The following is a 21,187-nucleotide window of genomic DNA, read 5'->3' as shown; positions in this document are numbered from 1 at the left end:
TGGATACGAGGTCCGAGAGACCGTCCCCAAACAATTCCTCACCCTTATAAGGCAAAACCTCCATGTGCCTTTTAGAATCAGCATCACCTGTCCACTGCCAAGTCCATAATACTCTCCTTGCAGAAATGGACATTGCATTAATTCTAGATGCCAGCAGGCAAATGTCCCTCTGTGCATCCCGCATATATAAGACAACGTCTTTTATATGTTCTATGGTTAGCAAAATAGTATCCCTGTTGAGGGAATCAATGTTGTCTGACAGGGAATCAGACCATGCAGCACTACACATCCATGCTGAAGCAATAGCAGGTCTCAGTATAGTACCTGAGTGTGTATACACAGACTTCAGGATAGCTTCCTGCTTTCTATCCGCAGGCTTCTTTAAGGCGGCTGTATCCGGAGACGGCAGTGCCACCTTTTTTGATAAGCGTGTGAGCGCCTTGTCCACCCTAGGGGATGTTTCCCAACGTAACCTGTCCGTTGGCGGGAAAGGGTACGCCATCAGTAACCTCTTAGAAATCACTAGTTTCTTATCGGGGGAACTCCACGCTTCCTCACACAATTCATTTAATTCATCAGATGGGGGAAAAGTCACTGGCTGCTTTTTCTCCCCAAACATAATACCCTTTTTGGTAGTAACCGGGTTAATATCAGAAATGTGCAATACATTTTTCATTGCAGTAATCATGCATCGGATGGCTTTTGTAGACTGTGCATTTGTCTCATCCTCATCTACACTGGAGTCAGACTCCGTGTCGACATCTGTGTCTACCATCTGAGCTAGCGGGCATTTTTGAGCCCCTGATGGCCTCTGAGACGCCTGGGCAGGCGCGGGCTTAGATCCCGGCTGTCCCAAGGCTGCTGCGTCATCAAACCTTTTATGTAAGGAGTTGACACTGTCTGTTAAGACCTTCCACATATCCATCCAATCCGGTGTCGACCCCGTCGGGGGCGACACCACACTTATCTGCCCTTGCTCCGCCTCCACGTAACCCTCATCAAACATGTCGACACAGCCGTACCGACACACCGCACACACACAGGGAATGCTCTGACTGAGGACAGGACCCCACAAAGTCCTTTGGGGAGACAGAGAGAGAGTATACCAGCACACACCACAGCGCTATATAACACAGGGATTTACACTATACTGAGTGATTTTTCCCAATAGCTGCTTATATATCTTATCTGCGCCTAAATTTATGTGCCCCCCCTCTCTTTTTTACCCTACTTGTACAGGATACTGCAGGGGAGAGCCTGGGGAGCGTCCTTCCAGCGGAGCTGTGAAGAGAAAATGGCGCTGGTGTGCTGAGGAAGAAGGCCCCGCCCCCTCAGCGGCGGGCTTCTCCCGCGTTTTGTATGTCTTAATGGCGGGGTTTTTTGCACATATACAGTTTTCCAGACTGTATTATGTGCATACTGTGCCAAAAGGTAATCTTATTGCTGCCCAGGGCGCCCAGCGCCCTGCACCCTACAGTGACCGGAGTGTGTGGTGTGCAGTGGGAGCAATGGCGCACAGCTGCAGTGCTGTGCGCTACCTTAATGAAGACCGGAGTCTTCTGCTGCCGATTTTATCTCCTTTTCTTCTGTCTTCTGGCTCTGCAAGGGGGACGGCGGCGCGGCTCCGGGAACGGACGATCGAGGTCAGGTCCTGTGTTCGAACCCTCTGGAGCTAATGGTGTCCACTAGCCTAAGAAGCACAAGCTAGCTGCACGCAGGTAGGTTTGCTTCTCTCCCCTCAGTCCCACGAGGCAGTGAGTCTGTTGCCAGCAGATCTCACTGAAAATAAAAAACCTAACAAATACTTTCTTTCTAGTAAGCTCAGGAGAGCCCACTAGGTGCAGCCAGCTCTGGCCGGGCACAGATTCTAACTGGGGTCTGGAGGAGGGGCATAGAGGGAGGAGCCAGTGCACACCAGATAGTACCTAATCTTTCTTTTAGAGTGCCCAGTCTCCTGCGGAGCCCGTCTATTCCCCATGGTCCTTACGGAGTTCCCAGCATCCACTAGGACGTCAGAGAAATGTAATTTTATTTAAAGTCTTTATCCACCTTCTGATAACATTAATTTAGTGGTTTGCAGCATTTGCTAATACACTGTTTGTTCTTTCTTCTAAGAATCCTTCTGTACCTTTTGTCTTCAAAAACTGCTATATTTTAATTGCCATCGAATTCAGCGCAATGTTCTTCTCGGGATACAGTTGTATGGAATGTAGAGACCTGTGCTGAGTCGGGTCACGACTCACAACCTAAGTCAATGAAAATAAAATACCTCTACCTGGTTATAAATTAAATATAGCCGGAAAGCACAGGAGGAAGCCATGTACTAAACTGATGAATTTAGTAAAAGTTATCTGAAGGTGAAAATCCCTATTAAGCTTTTTTTCAAAATGGGTGTAGTCTTTTCTTGCTAGAGAAATATAAATAGGAGAAAACCAATGCAAGTATACAGCAGCTGTTCCTTGAGTACACTACAGGCTCTGGGGTGTTATAAAACAACACATTTATATCTCGTACAGGAATCGTAGCTGCACATGGTGCAGCTACACAGTGTCTATATATATCACCAGAGAATGCAGGTGCGTGAACAGTAGTCCTCATTCATCCTCATCATCCTCATCCTTACTTGGGGCACATCTTTGGAAACAATGCACAGTGGTAGCCAGGAAGAAACTGGAAAAAATGGCAGCAATGGATACAGCGACTCCGGAAAAGATAATAATTAAAAAGTCTGTCAATGACAAACTGAATTTGCATTCGCTGAAACTGATGTCTGACAGTTCGTGCAAGAAAATTTTTCGGTCCTCTAAGGAGCACTGAATTTCCTCCACACCTGTAAAAAGGAACAAATGGAGGGAAAAGGGTCAGTTTTACATAACTCAGCTGCAGAAATGATACATACTGTACATAAGTGTCATGGAATCTGTTATCAGGAAATGGCAAAACTTAGAATTCTCCAAATCACCATGCAAAGTATAGAGTCCACCGTATTTGGTACCGCTTTGATCTGGATTATTAGCAGGTTAACCGGGGTCGCGGCTTGTTGTGACAGGGTCCCTTGGCTATGGGGCAGTGTGAACAGGTCACCTGGGTCCAAAATAAAATGAAATAGAATGAGCGCTAATGTATTAAGATTATTTTATTCTTTTTTTATCTTTTTTTATTTTCATTTTTATTTAAATAACAAAAAAAATAAAAAAAAATACATTCAAAAATATTAAAATAATCTCGTAGTTGACACACACATTACATTAGCGCTCATCCTATTTTATTTATGTATGTGTGTGTGTGTCAACCAATAAGATTATTTTACGCTTTTTTATCTTTTTTTATTTTCATTTTTATTTAAATAACAAAAAAAAATAAAAAAAAATACATACAAAAATATTAAAATAATCTCATTGGTTGACACACACATTACATTAGCGCTCATCCTATTTTATTTATTTGTCTAATTAGATCTATTGTGGATTGGAAGCTGTTCAACCACACACAGCGCAGGTTTATTTTGCTATTATAGGTAACCTGGGTCATCCGGGTTCTGTTCAAACCCTACAGAGAGCCAGCTCACTGGCGCTTAGAGATGATCTCATCTCCATGATTTGCTGTGATCTAAAATTTTCAACAAAGCGAAAGGTCCCGAGCAAAGTAGCCCGGCACCACCACAGTAGGTATAGATGTCCAGAAAAGCTTAAGATCTGGGTCCCCATTCACAACATGGAGTCCGTGCAACGCGTTTCAGATATGTAAGAATTCTTCTTCAGGTACGGATAGCATGTATTGCACAAATGAGCATATTTATACCCATAATACAGGAAGTATCAAAATCGAAAAGTCCTCCCTCTAAACCACGTTTTCGCGGCATTACCTGACCGGAACTGACGCTTGCGGTGGAACTCCACCTCTGAATCATCCACATTGTAATGTGTTGCAAAACCCTTGTAACGCCATATAAATAAAGGATAATAATGATAATAAATAACACACACTCACACACACACATGTACTGTATATTAATATAACGATATGTTGTTATGTACAGTACCAAGTACAAGTTCACCGGTCTGAATAATGGTATACAATCCATGCATTTGTGCCTTTGTGTGATGATTTTTGATACCTTTGTAATCTGCAGGGTTCCGGTATGAATGGTCGACCATGTTATGGTCGACAGTCATTAGGTCGACCACTATTGGTCGACATTGACATGGTCGACATGGACACATGGCCGACACATGAAAATGGTCGACACATGAAAGGTCGACATATGAAAAGGTCGACATGAGTTTTTTAACTTTTTTTGGTGTCGTTTTTTGCGTAAAGTGACTGGGAACCCCAATTAGTGCACCGCGTCCCCTCGCATGGCTCGCTTCGCTCGCCATGCTTCGGGCATGGTGCCTTCGCTCCGCTGCCGCTTCGCTCGGCACACTTTACCGTTCCAATCATAGTCCATGTGGATCGTAAAGTATGGAAAAGTTCCCCAAAAGGAAAAAAAGTTAAAAAACTCATGTCGACATTTTCATGTGTCGACCATGTGACCTTGTCGACCACGTCAATGTCGACCAATAGTGGTCGACCTAATGGCTGTCGACCATAACATGGTCGACCATGTGAACGGATACCAATCTGCAGTACGGTATCCATTATACATTATATATTTCCAGTAAATCCTACACCCCTTTAAAAAGTGTTCAGATGTTTTGTTATATGCAAAAAATAATATGCAGTGTGTTATTAGGTCTTTGTTACGTTGGGGAGAAGTACTCACTGTGTTCATGGTTAGAACTTGAACCTAATGTAAAGCCTAAGAGATTGGGTGACATTGTACTGATTACACTGTGCTTCATGATCCTTTAATGACTATTTATAAATTTAGGGAGAGAAATGTGAGAAAAGTGTAATTCACCTGACCTGGGGTTAGATTTAGCTGTTCTCCTGTGACATGTACTTCTAGAATTCAGGGGGGGGGGTCAGCAGTGTTTTTTTCAATGCATAGTTTTTATATATTTCTGTGGAGAAACTCTGGAGAAGCTAAAGAGACTCCATATTCTATGCATGGGGTACTCACAAACCTGCTGTGTGTTGTATGTGAGAAAAAGGATCACATCTAGGGTCTTATTCAGCTTCAGTTTGAGAATTATCGGATGACTGCCCGTGCGCTGCGACCACACCACGCATGCGAGAAGGCTGAAATGCGTTTGCAAAGCGATTGCGGGAAAGTGGTCGTTTGTGGGTGGTTACATGGCAATTGTGGGGAGTGGTTGGGAAAATGCTGACATGTCATAGTCATTTTCGGGGGCCGTGCATTTGACGTCAGCTGCGATTAAAAACATGGCACTGCTGCAACTGCAGCCGCATATATCCTGCGTATGGATGTATCAACCGGAATTGTCGAAGGCACTTGATTTTTTGTGAATGCATACCTGGGCGTCTTTTACCTTTCTGGGCGGGCCTTCACATGCGTTATTTTAGCAGAAGCAGTTCTGAGAAAATCGTAATTTCTGTCTCAATAGCAATCTGAGCTGAATAAGGCCCCTAGTCTGCTGAGCATTCCCCCTCATTCCTATAATTCTTTATCCTTCCCGTTCTCCAGTTACAGTACAGCGTCACCCTAGCCTTGCTTATACACTATGCAAAATGTGACATTTACAGATACGGCATGAATCGTTTCATGAAAAGCTACAGTATATTCAGTTTGTATGAAAATTCATTGCAACTTCTCTCATTTCTAATGTATGCTATCCAAAAGGATATACATTGTCAGACAACAGTATATGAGGACATTCTTGATGGCTTAAAAAATCTTTCCACTTTTGGAGAACCCTCAAAGTGTAGTAAAAGTTTATTAGGGAATGCAGGGGTAGATGTATTATGCGGCAATATGTGAGAAAACTGTAACTGCAGACGTTAAGGACTCAATCTCTATTTATGTGATATTATATGTAAATTTTAGATAGAAATGTTATATACAGAACCACATAAATATAAATCTATACAGGGTAATATAAAGCCTACAGTGTCACAACTCTGGCATGCCGATCCTACAGATATGTCATCAAGAACCTTTGCAATCTGGTGGACAACTATGCAATAGATTTCACCTATTCTTATGTATCAATGCCTATTTCCCCATAGATTGTAAGCTTGCGGGCAGGGCCTTCCTACCTCTATGACTGTTTGTTATTACCCAGTTTTGTCTTATCATTGTGTCCAGTGTGCATCTGAATTTGCTGCGCTATATAAGAAACTGATACTAAATAAATAAATAATAAATCTAAGAATTGCGGCCCAGGACACTTCTGATTACCTCAGCGCATGTGGATAATCAACACGATCACTGCCACCAGCTGAAGCGACGTTTTGAGACAATGCCCAAGGCAAGCTTCAGCTCTCACCCGTACACACAATTATTTATACTTGAAAAATAGGTAACATGGGCCGCTTGGGGACTTAGGTCAGAAAAAACAGAACCAGACTTATTGTATTTAATTAAAAAATAAACTTCAAAAGGTTATAGTTACAAAAAAAAAAAAAAGTTACAAGATTCTAGTAATTTAAAGTCACACAAGTAATCACAGTTTCAAGAAATAAAAATAAAGGAAAAAAACAACGTTCACGTCACCTGTAGTGTAGAACGCTGGGGAAGTGAGGCCTCTTCTGATATCCGGATGACGTTATAGGATCAAGTCTCTCACTTGATCTACCTCATGTCAATGCACAAAATCTGTTGAGTGTTTCTCATACTGCCTACAAGCAGCCCCCACCCCTTTGGAGGTATCTTAACCCTCCCAAAGCCAGAACGGAGTGAGTTTAAGATTACGCTATAGGGGCCCGGGGTCACTCAAGCAGGAGAAGATGCTCTTATCTCTATTGCTATTTGAAGCTTTGAGATCTGTCCTTGCAATCAGCCTGGACAAGTTTTTACAACATGCTACAGTAAGACCAGTTCACACTTTTTACGGCCATGGTGTCTCTGAGGGGTTGTCCAAGCAAACTCTTTTCCCCTCCATCAAAGAAGATGTGACACCTCTGGGCTGAATTGTAAACAAGCTGTGCCCTAGCAAAGTAATTACGTTTTAACCAATTGTCAGCCTAATACATTTGCCACAATACAAATACTGTACATTGATACATCACCCAATGTGAATAATACAATTTCTTAATCATGCCCATTCCAATATAAAATTAGGAATCCCCTACATACAGTATGTACACATTTTTATAAATGTATACACTTTTTGGGTGGCTGGAGCTGGACATACACATGCTGCTCGTTACATTCACATTGTTATATATGAGAGAGCACAGAACAAAAAACAGGAAGGTTTTGTTTTCAGGATCCAAAAACAAAGCCTTCTGGAACTTTACAGGAACAGCAGGAACACTCCTTTGGAATTAGTGTATCCTCTCTTTTCCAGGTAGACAGGCAATGTTGGAATATATCAAGCACAACCCTGAATGAGGATTCATCCATGCTTCTACCTCTCAGGCTGGAGATTTTTTCTTTATAAAAAAAACAAGATGTTGATCTCAGACCCTGTGTCAGGATTCTGTACTTTGTCTGTCCCCGGAGGGGGCACTAGTGGGTCAGTGTAGGAGTGATAGAGGAAACGGGGAGACTGCCGAAAAGTTCTGCGCATGTGTGCTTGATATGTATTATCACACAGGGATAACGGATGACAGGAACAATGAATAATAACTTAATCCGATAAATGAATATTTCAAAAGTCACTGGTAACAAATGAGCAATGAAGATGAACTTGTAACTTGATATACATGATAAGGTAATAATGAAATCAGATGCAGCAAACGAAACTCCAATATATAACAAATAGCAATCAAAGCACACAGTCTCTGTAGAAGCATACGTCTTTAAGCCAAGCAAGGCCCTAGCAGGAGACAGTTCTAACACAGCAAGTTGTTAAGTGCTGAATGCAATGCACAATGCTAGATGCTGGTAATCAGTAGTGATGAGCGGGTTCGGTTTCCGAGAAACCGAACCCCCCCGAACTTCACCCTTTTTAGACGGGTCCGAGCCATACTCGGATTTTCCTTATGGCTCGGTTAACCCGAGCGCGCCCGAACGTCATCATCCCGCTGTCGGATTCTCGCGAGATTCGGATTCTATATAAGCAGCCGCGCGTCGCCGCCATTTTCACACGTGCATGGAGATTGATAGGGAGAGGACGTGGCTGGCGTCCACTCCGTTTATATAGTTATATACTACACAGTTGATCTGATTGCTTAGCTTATTGTGGGGAGGATTGGGGAGCAGCTGTTAGGAGGAGTACAGTGCAGAGTTTTGCTAATAGTGACCACCAGTTTTTTATCCGTTCTCTGCCTGAAAAAAACGCTCCATACCATATCTGTGCTCAGTGTGCTGCATGATATATCTGTGCTGAGTGCTCACACTGCTTAATTGTGGGGACTGGGGAGCAGCTATAGCAGGAGTACAGTGCACAGTTTTGCTGACAGTGACCACCAGTATACGTTTGTCTGCCTGAAAAACACTCCTGTGGTGTCTTTTTTTTTATACTATAAACGCAGTCTGCTGACAGTGTCCACCAGGTCCATTATACTGTATATAGCAGTACGGTAGGCCACTGCTGTACCTACCTCTGTGTCGTCACTCGTCGTCCATAAGTATACTATCCATCCATCTACATTCTATACCTGTGGTGCCTTTTAGTTGTGCGCATTAAAATATGGAGAACAAAAATGTGGAGGTTAAAAAAATAGGGAAAGATCAAGATCCACTTCCACCTCGTGCTGAAGCTGCTGCCACTAGTCATGGCCGAGACGATGAAATGCCATCAACGTCGTCTGCCAAGGCCGATGCCCAATGTCATAGTACAGAGCATGTAAAATCCAAAACACAAAAGATCAGTAAAATGACCCAAAAATCTAAATTAAAAGCGTCTGAGGAGAAGCGTAAACTTGCCAATATGCCATTTACGACACGGAGTGGCAAGGAACGGCTGAGGCCCTGGCCTATGTTCATGGCTAGTGGTTCAGCTTCACATGAGGATGGAAGCACTCATCCTCTCGCTAGAAAAAAGAAAAGACTTAAGCTGGCAAAAGCACAGCAAAGAACTGTGCGTTCTTCGAAATCACAAATCCCCAAGGAGAGTCCAATTGTGTCGGTTGCGATGCCTGACCTTCCCAACACTGGACGGGAAGAGCTTGCGCCTTCCACCATTTGCACGCCCCCTGCAAGTGCTGGAAGGAGCACCCGCAGTCCAGTTCCTGATAGTCAAATTGAAGATGTCAGTGTTGAAGTACACCAGGATGAGGATATGGGTGTTGCTGGCGTTGGGGAGGAAATTGACAAGGAGGATTCTGATGGTGAGGTGGTTTGTTTAAGTCAGGCACCCGGGGAGACACCTGTTGTCCATGGGACGAATATGGCCATTGACATGCCTGGTCAAAATACAAAAAAAATCAGCTCTTCGGTGTGGAATTATTTCAACACAAATGCGGACAACAGGTGTCAAGCCGTGTGTTGCCTTTGTCAAGCTGTAATAAGTAGGGGTAAGGACGTTAACCACCTCGGAACATCCTCACTTATACGTCACCTGCAGCGCATTCATCATAAGTCAGTGACAAGTTCAAAAACTTTGGGCGACAGCGGAAGCAGTCCACTGACCACTAAATCCCTTCCTCTTGTAACCAAGCTCCCGCAAACCACACCACCAACTCCCTCAGTGTCAATTTCCTCCTTACCCAGGAAAGCCAATAGTCCTGCAGGCCATGTCACTGGCAAGTCTGACGAGTCCTCTCCTGCCTGGGATTCCTCCGATGCATCCTTGAGTGTAACGCCTACTGCTGCTGGCGCTGCTGATGTTGCTGCTGGGAGTCGATCGGCATCCCAGAGGGGAAGTCGGAAGACCACTTGTACTACTTCCAGTAAGCAATTGACTGTCCAACAGTCCTTTGCGAGGAAGATGAAATATCACAGCAGTCATCCTGCTGCAAAGCAGATATCTCAGGCCTTGGCAGCCTGGGCGGTGAGAAACGTGGTTCCGGTATCCATCATTACTTCAGAGCCAACTATAGACTTGATTGAGGTACTGTGTCCCCGGTACCAAATACCATCTAGGTTCCATTTCTCTAGGCAGGCGATAACAAAAATGTACACAGACCTCAGAAAAAGAGTCACCAGTGTCCTAAAAAATGCAGTTGTACCCAATGTCCACTTAACCACGGACATGTGGACAAGTGGAGCAGGGCAGACTCAGGACTATATGACTGTGACAGCCCACTGGGTAGATGTATTGCCTCCCACTGCAAGAACAGCAGCGGCGGCACCAGTAGCAGCATCTCGCAAACGCCAACTCGTTCCTAGGCAGGCTACGCTTTGTATCACCGCTTTCCAGAATACGCACACAGCTGAAAACCTCTTAAGGTAACTGAGGAAGATCATCGCAGAATGGCTTACCCCAATTGGACTCTCCTGGGGATTTGTGACATCGGACAACGCCAGCAATATTGTGCGTGCATTACATCTGGGCAAATTCCAGCACGTCCCATGTTTTGCACATACCTTGAATTTGGTGGTGCAGAATTATTTAAAAAACGACAGGGGCGTGCAAGAGATGCTGTCGGTGGCCCGAAGAATTGCGGGCCACTTTCGGCGTTCAGGCACCGCGTACAGAAGACTGGAGCACCACCAAACACACCTGAACCTGCCCTGCCATCATCTGAAGCAGGAGGTGGTAACGAGGTGGAATTCAACCCTCTATATGCTTCAGAGGATGGAGGAGCAGCAAAAGGCCATTCAAGCCTATACATCTGGCCACGATATAGGCAAAGGAGGTGGAATGCACCTGTCTCAAGCGCAGTGGAGAATGATTTCAACGTTGTGCAAGGTTCTGCAACCCTTTGAACTTGCCACACGTAAAGTCAGTTCAGACACTGCCAGCCTGAGTCAGGTCATTCCCCTCATCAGGCTTTTGCAGAAGAAGCTGGAGACATTGAAGGAGGAGCTAAAACAGAGCGATTCCGCTAGGCATGTGGGACTTGTGGATGGAGCCCTTCATTCGCTTAACCAGGATTCACGGGTGGTCAATCTGTTGAAATCAGAGCACTACATTTTGGCCACCGTGCTCGATCCTAGATTTAAAACCTACGTTGTATCTCTCTTTCCGGCAGACACAAGTCTGCAGGGGTTCAAAGACCTGCTGGTGAGAAAATTGTCAAGTCAAGCGGAACGTGACCCGTCAACAGCTCCTCCTTCACATTCTCCCGCAACTGGGGGTGCGAGGAAAAGGCTAAGAATTCCGAGCCCACCCGCTGGCGGTGATGCAGGGCAGTCTGGAGCGAGTGCTGACATCTGGTCCGGACTGAAGGACCTGCCAACGATTACTGACATGTCGTCTACTGTCACTGCATATGATTCTCTCACCATTGAAAGAATGGTGGAGGATTATATGAGTGACCGCATCCAAGTAGGCACGTCAGACAGTCCGTACGTATACTGGCAGGAAAAAGAGGCAATTTGGAGGCCCTTGCAGAAACTGGCTTTATTCTACCTAAGTTGCCCTCCCTCCAGTGTGTACTCCGAAAGAGTGTTTAGTGCCGCCGCTCACCTTGTCAGCAATCGGCGTACGAGGTTACTTCCAGAAAATGTGGAGAAGATGATGTTTATTAAAATGAATTATAATCAATTCCTCCATGGAGACATTCACCAGCAGCAATTGCCTCCAGAAAGTGCACGGGGACCTGAGATGGTGGATTTCAGTGGGGATGAATTAATAATCTGTGAGGAGGGGGATGTACACAGTGAAAGGGGTGATGAATCGGACGATGATGATGAGGTGGACATCTTGCCTCTGTAGAGCCAGTTTGTGCAAGGAGAGATTGATTGCTTCTTTTTTGGTGGGGGCCCAAACCAACCAGTCATTTCAGTCACAGTCGTGTGGCAGACCCTGTCGCTGAAATGATGGGTTTGTTAAAGTGTGCATGTCCTGTTTATACAACATAAGGGTGGGTGGGAGGGCCCAAGGACAATTCCATCTTGCACCTCTTTTTTCTTTCATTTTTCTTTGCATCATGTGCTGTTTGGGGACAATTTTTTTTGAAGTGCCATCCTGTCTGACACTGCAGTGCCACTCCTAGATGGGCCAGGTGTTTGTGTCGGCCACTTGGGTCGCTTAGCTTAGTCACACAGCTACCTCATTGCGCCTCTTTTTTTCTTTGCGTCATGTGCTGTTTGGGGAGTATTTTTTTTGAAGGGCCATCCTGCGTGACACTGCAGTGCCACTCCTAGATGGGCCAGGTGTTTGTGTCGGCCACTAGAGTCGCTTAGCTTAGTCACACAGCTACCTCATTGCGCCTCTTTTTTTCTTTGCATCATGTGCTGTTTGGGGAGTATTTTTTTGAAGGGCCATCCTGCGTGACACTGCAGTGCCACTCCTAGATGGGCCAGGTGTTTGTGTCGGCCACTTGTGTCACTTAGCTTAGTCACACAGCGACCTTGGTGCGCCTCTTTTTTTCTTTGCATCATGTGCTGTTTGGGGAGTATTTTTTTCAAGTGCCATCCTGTCTGACACTGCAGTGCCACTCCTAGATGGGCCAGGTGTTTGTGTCGGCCACTTGGGTCGCTTAGCTTAGTCACACAGCTACCTCATTGCGCCTCTTTTTTTCTTTGCATCATGTGCTGTTTGGGGACAATTTTTTTGAAGTGCCATCCTGCCTGACACTGCAGTGCCACTCCTAGATGGGCCAGGTGTTTGTGTCGGCCACTTGTGTCGCTTAGCTTAGCCATCCAGCGACCTCGGTGCAAATTTTAGGACTAAAAATAATATTGTGAGGTGTTCAGAATAGACTGGAAATGAGTGGAAATTATGGTTATTGAGGTTAATAATACTATGGGATCAAAATGACCCCCAAATTCTATGATTTAAGCTGTTTTTTAGGGTTTTTTGAAAAAAACACCCGAATCCAAAACACACCCGAATCCGACAAAAAAATTTCGGTGAGGTTTTGCCAAAACGCGTCCGAATCCAAAACACGGCCGCGGAACCGAACTCAAAACCAAAACACAAAACCCGAAAAATTTCCGGTGCACATCACTAGTAATCAGGTGCACAGGCTGAGTAATGGAAGAACACCTGAAGAAAGTTTCTTACTGCAAGTTGTTGTGGCAAACTGTGGCTGGAGTTCATAGCAAACTGAAGACTGAAGAATGACAACAAGGAAACCACTGGAAACAGGAACCAGGAGAACTTGTACACCGAATGTGACTCGTAGGAGAGCTGGAATGGATGCTGGTACTTGTAGTTCCACAGGAACACTGGAACAGGGAAACAACTTGGAAATGCCAGAAATAGGAGATCGCTGGAAACAGGGGATTGCAGACTGGAACTGGAATGGAACTGCTGGAACCTGTAGTACCACAGGTCCAATACACTGGGGAATCTCTGCAGACAGAGGACTGAAGACAGGAGACGCCTGTTCAAAGGATGTGACGCGTTGTCCAAGGCGATGAGACTGAGCCAGGAACTGGAGTTTATACCACTTGGTCTGTGATGATTGGATGTTGCATCTCTGTGAGAACACACCCCGCTGGATTGGGTGTTCAGATCAGCTGTGAGTTAGCTGAAGCTAATGATTCATCAGGAGAGTAATTCTGCAATGCACTGCTGATTGCTGGCTGGGCTCAGTAGTGCACCGGGAGTAAATGCTGTTAACTAGAAGCACTGTGTACTCCAGGCTGCAGTAGACTGAAAACTGGAACTGAACTGAACTGCTGTAACCTGTAGTTCTACAGTAAGTGATGCGATGGAGAATGCAGATTCCTGACACCCTGCATTGACTACAGGAGGTTAAATGTCATTATCCAATCCTCTCATCACAGGGTTGTTTGTGCAAAGCAAGGGTGTCACAATATTCACCAAATTAGATCTTAGATGGGCAACCTAAAGTGGAAAACAGCCTTCAACAATTGGGATTGGCATTATGAACATCTCGTCATGCCCTTTGGACTCTGCAATGTGCCAGCTGTGTTCCAAAATGTAATCATAAAGATCATCCTTGATTAACTGTACTCTACTAGCTGTTGTGTACTTGGATGACATCTTAATTGTTTCAAAACACTTATGTTATCTCCTCAGTTTTTCTGAGGTTTGTCTTGTCAGTGGGCACACCAACTCTGCTGCAGGTTGGAGAAATTTGTTTTTGAGCAAGATATCTATTCCATTTCTTGGCTATACTGAGTCCGGACCAGTACTGCAATTGGACCCTGACAAGTTTCAATCCATAATGAATTGGCATTGCCTAGTACTCTGAAATCTGTCCAGAGATTCTTAGGATTTGACAACTATTATAGGCAGTTCATCTGTACATATTCATCTTTGGTGGCACCTATTACATCTCTTACCATGAAACAGGCAAACCCTAGTCACTGTTCTCCTGAAGCACTTGAGTCTTTTAAGAAACTAATAGAAGCTTTCATCTCAGCTCCCATTCTACTGTACATCAACGGAATACTTCTCTGCCTTTTCTTAGTTGCCTCCTTGTGGATTCTCCTCTAAAAAATGTCTTCTGGCAGAGAAAAACTACTTATAGACGATAACTAAGTAGTTATTAACTATGCATTTAGCTCTGGGGGAATAGATATATCTTTTTGAAAGATCTAAATGTCTAATTACTGTAAACTGACCATAAAGCTCTTCATTATTTACACACAGCTTAATGTCTTAATTCACAACAGGTCTGCTCATCATTACTCTCATTTTGACTACAAATAGTTTATCGACCTCTAAATTAGAATCCTAAAATAGATGCACTTTCCCAAGCTTTCATCAACTACAAGGAATCAAATTTCTGTTAGACTGCCACATTATAAATCCTACATGCTTTTAAGTCGACCCAGCCATTAATAAGCTTTCCCAGGGAGAAAACTTTGTAGCCCCATAATTATGTAAGAAATTACTTCACTGGGCCCATTGCTAATGATTTCATTGGCTTATGCTGGAATCCACAGAACCTAAGAAATCATCTAGAAAAACTATTGATGCTCTTCTTTATGCTCAGATGTATCGCAATTTGTTGCAGCCTGTCCCACATGTACACAAATCAAATTCTCTCACTGAACACTGGTAAGACCTCTTCACCTTCTACCAGTGCTTTCTAAACTCATTTGGCAATTGACTTTATGTTAGAATCTGGAAGATGCATCATTCAGTAGCTCCTGCTGAGGTTAGCACTAGTGGCTTCAACCAGTCTCCTGGCAACTAGTCAGATGTGCAGATGAAGAGTCATTGTGCTTTATTGTTGCAGCTGAGTTCAGAGCTTTACTGGTTTCCAGACCTGTGTTTATTGACTTTTCAGCCTTTTTGGGATATCGCTCTGTCACACTACTTTGTAGATTGAAATCAGTCTGATTTAGGGGGTAATTCAGATCTGATTGTAGATGTGCTAAAGTTAGCACATCTACGATCAGTTACTCAGACATGTGGGGGGACGCTTAGCACAGGGCTAGTCCGCCCCGCATGTCTGGCCCTACCCCCCACACGGGTGCAAAAGCATTGCATGGCGGTGATGCTTTTGCACCCGCCGAGTAGCTCCCTGCCTGCGCAGACTAGCTGCACTGGCAGGCGGCTACCCACCATGTCCCGGGTTGCATCGGCTGCATGTGACATCACGCAGCTGCCGTGGCATGCCCCTGCAACGTTCCAGACACGCCTGAATTGTCCAGACTGCGCCCCACCAATGGTGTTCAAACGCCGTTGGCACGCCCCCTCCCATCCATCAGGTAGAGGTGATTGCAGCCCTGATATACTTTTGGCATCTCACTGGGCCTCCCAGGGTGCGCACGCGCACTCCCCAAAGGGCTTCAGACTACGATTGCTGTCGCTGCAGCGATCCAGCCTGAATGACCGCCAGAGTCAGTTCTGGTATTTACTTAGATACCTACTCTCCCAGCAGTGTAATCTGCTATTTAGAAAACCTGCTAGCCTATTCTTCAGTGCAAATTACCAGTGCTAGAAATATGCTAAAAAAATTCTAAGAAAACATCCTTAGGGTGTCCGGAATCCTCCTTTAAAAGGGGGGGGGGGGGGGGGGGGGGTACTGCCACAGACAGCTGTGACTTACTGGCTCCAGCAAACTACTATTAGGATCCCTTCTATAGCTAGACTTTGCAGTTCTCTTTTGAATCTTTCCCAGCTGATCTCAGTAGCCAATTATACAGTGGGTGCTAGTGCCCTATTTAAACTCCCCAGTCTGCTTACTCAATTATCTATCTCCCAGAGACTTCCTGATTCCACCACTATTCTAGTAGCTTTGGTTGACTTTGGTGTGCCTGTCCTCGACCCTACACATCTGCTTGAGATCCAGACCATTTGGTTTTGTCCTTTGCTTAAGATTCCTTGGTCTCTGGATTGTGATTGGGCCCCGCATCTGATTTGCTTTCACATCTCTCTTCCAGGTGCTCATCAAGGGGAAGGTCACCTGCAGATAAGTCTATATATAATTGCAGGGTTAGGCCCCGTATTGGATGAGACTCACCAAACTAAAGCGACTACATAAAATGCCAAAATCCTCCTTGATGCCTGATGGCACATAAACTTTGGCATATAACTGTTTACTATAATGTCAAGAATCACAATAAATAAATGTTTTCATACTTGAATCTGCAAACGTCTATAAACATATAAACTACACTTACGTATATCTCTTTGCTTATCTCAAAATATCTCTCAACTCGACCTCTCCGCTCTGTACAAGATCTGCGTCTCTCACCAGCATGGATTACTCGCTCCCATTCACAATTGCAGGCCTTACTTCGGGCAACACCAACCCTATGGAAAGCCCTACCATGCACAATAAAACTTTCCTCTAGCCTGCTAATTTTAAAACATTCCCTTAAAACGCACCTCTTCAGGCAAACCTATCAAATTCCTGAACCGCCCACATGACCTTCAGAAGCATTCATATCTAATTACATCCCATCAGGACTGTCTTTGCAATATGGTGGGACAGCTATGCCATAGATAGCGCCTATCCTTGTGTATACTTCTATTTTCCCTATAGATTGTTAGCTTGCGAGCAGGGCCTTCCTACCTCTATGTCTGTTTATTACCCAGTTTGTCTTATCACTGTTGTTTCTAATTGTAAAGTGCAACACAATATTCTGCGCTATATAAGACAACTCCGAGCCGAGTCCCAGTTTGGATCTTTCCACAGTTCAGAATTTGCATTTTAAATCTGAATTTTGGGTTTTGGTTTGCAAAAATTACATGACTTTAGCTGTTGATCCATTTTTCAAAAAATCCAAAAATCTAAGATCTGGATTTTAATTCCGAATTCTGCACCAAAACACTTGAGGGTGGCTTTGCCAAACCAAAACCAAAACACAATGATGTCATTAAAACCACACCAAAACACGAGGCTCCTCGCACATCTCTACAACTAACATAAGGAGTGTAAAATGCTGACTTGAAGGGAATTGGGAACCAGGGATAACTATGTGCTAAGAATTTTCTACATCCTCAGATGGGTCTGGGACTGAGGGTCGACAGCACAAAGGTCGACACACCTTAGGTTGACGCCAATTGGTCTACACACCTTAGGTCGACATGGACAAAAGGTCAACATGAACAAAAGGTCGACAGGAACAAGGTCGACATGGAAAAAGGTCGACATGATTTTTTAATGTTTTTTTGGTGTCGTTTTCTTCGTAGAGTGACCGGGAACCCCAATTAGTGCACTGCGTCCCCTCGCATGGCTCGCTTCGCTCGCCATGCTTCGGGCATGGTGCCTTCGCTCCGCTCGGCACACTTTACCGTTCCAATCGTAGTCCACGTGGATCGTTAAGTATGAAAAGGTTCAAAAAAAGAAAAAAATCGTGAAACACTCATGTCGACCTTTTTCCATGTCAACCTTGTGCCTGTCGACCTTTTGTTCATGTCGACCTTTTGTCTATGTCGACCTAAGGTGTGTCGACATTTGTGCTGTCGACCTGGAGTCCGGATACCCCTCAGATGTCCATTCTAATTGTAATGGGGAAATGTGAGAAATATGGGTTTCACCTGACCTTGAATTGTATTTTTCTTTTGCTCCTTAGATGTTTTCTTAGAAATATTGGACAGGCCAATAGTATTAGTATTTTTTTTAAAGGGGGTTACTTTGAGGAATCTAAAATAGAAAACATATATTGATTTTTTTTAACACTTTTTTGTTTACAACATAATTCCATATGTGTTCTTTCATAGTTTTGTTGTCTTCAGTATAAATCTACACTGTAGAAAATAATTAAAATAAATAAAAACCATTGAATGAGAAGGTGTGTCCAAACTTTGGACTGGTACTGTATATACACACACACACACACACACACACACACACACACACACACACACACACACACACACACACACACACACACACACACACACACACACACACACACACACACACACACACACACACACACACACACACACACACTATATACAGGGTGATTCAAAAGTCGCAGTACACCTTTTGTTTCAAAAACTGTGCAGAAAGCTGGAAAACTGAATACTCCAGTAAGGTATGGGTGAGGTGGTCTATCTTTTAGGGTATGTATCGAACATGGGTGCCATTTTGAAATTGGCCATCTTGAATCTAAGTCAGTTTTTTCAAATGGAAAGGGGTTCGTATAACATGTCAAACAACATCAGAATTTGCTGAAAAGTGCATTGCTGCAAACAGATTTGAAATAGCAGTTATGGTTCATAAGTTACAATACTTTTTTTGGTGCAGGTAACTGAATATGGCTTTGACAAAAGTGGAGGAAATATATATATATATTAGTGATGTGCATCGGAAATTTTTCGGGTTTTGTGTTTTGGTTTTGGGTTCGGTTCCGCGGCCGTGTTTTGGGTTCGAACGCGTTTTGGCAAAACCTCACTGAAATTTTTTTGTCGGATTCGGGTGTGTTTTGGATTCGGGTGTTTTTTTCAAAAAACCATAAAAAAACAGCTTAAATCATAGAATTTGGGGGTCATTTTGATCCCATAGTACAGGGGTGTCAAACTCAAATTCATCGGGGGCCGCATCAGCAGTTTGGTCCCCATCAAAGGGCCGGTTGTATCTGTAGGTCTATGTGTCCACTCTTTATTATCATAAATGAATGTCACTGCATTCAATTATTACTGTTTTTTGTAATAATGTAAGTAATAACTAGCTCTGAAAGCAGAAACATAGTCAGAATAATGACAAGTAGATATTCAAATGTACAATTATTGTACAATGTATTGAAAAATGTTTTTTGGTAACAAACATTAATTTTTTTTTAAACATACAAATATTGCCAAACACTGTTTATTAAACATATGGAAAACACAAGGCCATGTGCCCCCTTTTATAGTGCCCAGCCATCTGCCCCCTTTTATAGTGCCCAGCCATCTGCCCCCTTTTATAGTGCCCAGCCATCTGCCCCCTTTTATAGTGCCCAGCCATCTGCCCCCTTTTATAGTGCCCAGCCATGTGCCCCCTTTTATAGTGCCCAGCCATCTGCCCCCTTTTATAGTGCCCAGCCATCTGCCCCCTTTTATAGTGCCCAGCCATCTGCCCCCTCCATTTACTTTACTTACCTTTTACTTCTTTCTTTCTTTCTTTTACTTCTTTCTTCTTGCTCCTCTCCGCGGCGTCCGCGCGCTCCTTTGATCCCTGGAGATGTCAGGCGGACGTCACGTGATGACGTCACGTCCGACACCCAGGGAGCAGTGCGGGGCAGGAAGAAGTCGGGCCAGGTCCCGGAAGGTAAGTACATTTTTTTTTTTTTTTTTAACTTGAGCCATTTTTAAAATGAATTTACTCCGTGCAGGCACGGAGTAAATTCATTGAAAAAAAAAAAAGGGGAGGCTGCAAGGCTGGCGGCGGCACCGCGGGCCATCAGACGAGGTCTGGCGGGCCGGATTTGGCCCGCGGGCCTTGTGTTTGACACCCCTGCCATAGTATTATTAACCTCAATAACCATAATTTCCACTCATTTTCAGTCTATTCTGAACACCTCACATTTCACAATATTATTTTTAGTCCTAAAATTTGCACCGAGGTAGCTGTGTGACTAAGCTAAGCGACCCAAGTGGCCGACACAAACACCTGGCCCATCTAGGAGTGGCACTGCAGTGTCACGCAGGATGGCCCTTCAAAAAAAAACCTCCACAAACAGCACATGACGCAAAGAAAAAAAGAGGCGCAATGAGGTAGCTGTGTGACTAAGATAAGCGACCCAAGTGGCCGACACAAACACCTGGCCCATCTAGGAGTGTCACTGCAGTGTCACGCAGGATGGCCCTTCAAAAAAATACTCCCCAAACAGCACATGACGCAAAGAAAAAAAGAGGAGCAATGAGGTAGCTGTGTGACTAAGATAAGCGACCCAAGTGGCCGACACAAACACCTGGCCCATCTAGGAGTGGCACTGCAGTGTCACGCAGGATGGCCCTTCAAAAAAATACTCCCCAAACATCACATGACGCAAAGAAAAAAAGAGGCGCAATAAGGTAGCTGTGTGACTAAGATAAGCGACCCAAGTGGCCGACACAAACACCTGGCCCATCTAGGAGTGGCACTGCAGTGTCACGCAGGATGGCCCTTCAAAAAAATACTCCCCAAACAGCACATGACGCAAAGAAAAATGAAAGAAAAAAGAGGTGCAAGATGGAATTGTCCTTGGGCCCTCCCACCCACCCTTATGTTGTATAAACAGGACATGCACACTTTAACGAACCCATCATTTCAGCGACAGGGTCTGCCACACGACTGTGACTGAAATGACTTGTTGGTTTGGGCCCCCACCAAAAAAGAAGCAATCAATCTCTCCTTGCACAAACTGGCTCTACAGAGGCAAGATGTCCACCTCATCATCATCGTCCGATTCATCACCCCTTTCACTGTGTACATCCCCCTCCTCACAGATTATTAATTCGTCCCCACTGGAATCCACCATCTCAGGTCCCCGTGTACTTTCTGGAGGCAATTGCTGCTGGTGAATGTCTCCACGGAGGAATTGATTATAATTCATTTTAATGAACATCATCTTCTCCACATTTTCTGGAAGTAACCTCGTACGCCGATTGCTGACAAGGTGAGCGGCGGCACTAAACACTCTTTCGGAGTACACACTGGAGGGAGGGCAACTTAGGTAGAATAAAGCCAGTTTCTGCAAGGGCCTCCAAATTGCCTCTTTTTCCTG

The 21,187-nt window shown here is 44.4% G+C and overlaps 1 protein-coding gene across 1 annotated transcript in view; it reads right to left on the bottom strand.

The window, feature by feature from the left end:
- Positions 1-2,013: 2,013 nt before the first annotated feature.
- The window catches only part of LRRC38 (leucine rich repeat containing 38), a 108,569-nt gene continuing 89,395 nt past the window's right edge, over positions 2,014-21,187 (bottom strand). Inside the window, exon 2 of the mRNA XM_063943528.1 lies at positions 2,014-2,830. Within this exon, the coding sequence (XP_063799598.1) occupies positions 2,595-2,830 (236 nt within the window). The 3' untranslated portion in view covers positions 2,014-2,594. The remainder of the gene's footprint in view (positions 2,831-21,187) is intronic.

The sequence above is a fragment of the Pseudophryne corroboree genome, chromosome 10 (genome assembly GCF_028390025.1).
Source record: "Pseudophryne corroboree isolate aPseCor3 chromosome 10, aPseCor3.hap2, whole genome shotgun sequence".
Lineage (NCBI taxonomy): Eukaryota > Metazoa > Chordata > Amphibia > Anura > Myobatrachidae > Pseudophryne > Pseudophryne corroboree.
Note: the sequence above shows the minus strand (reverse complement) of the source record. Positions and strands in the feature narration are given on the sequence as shown.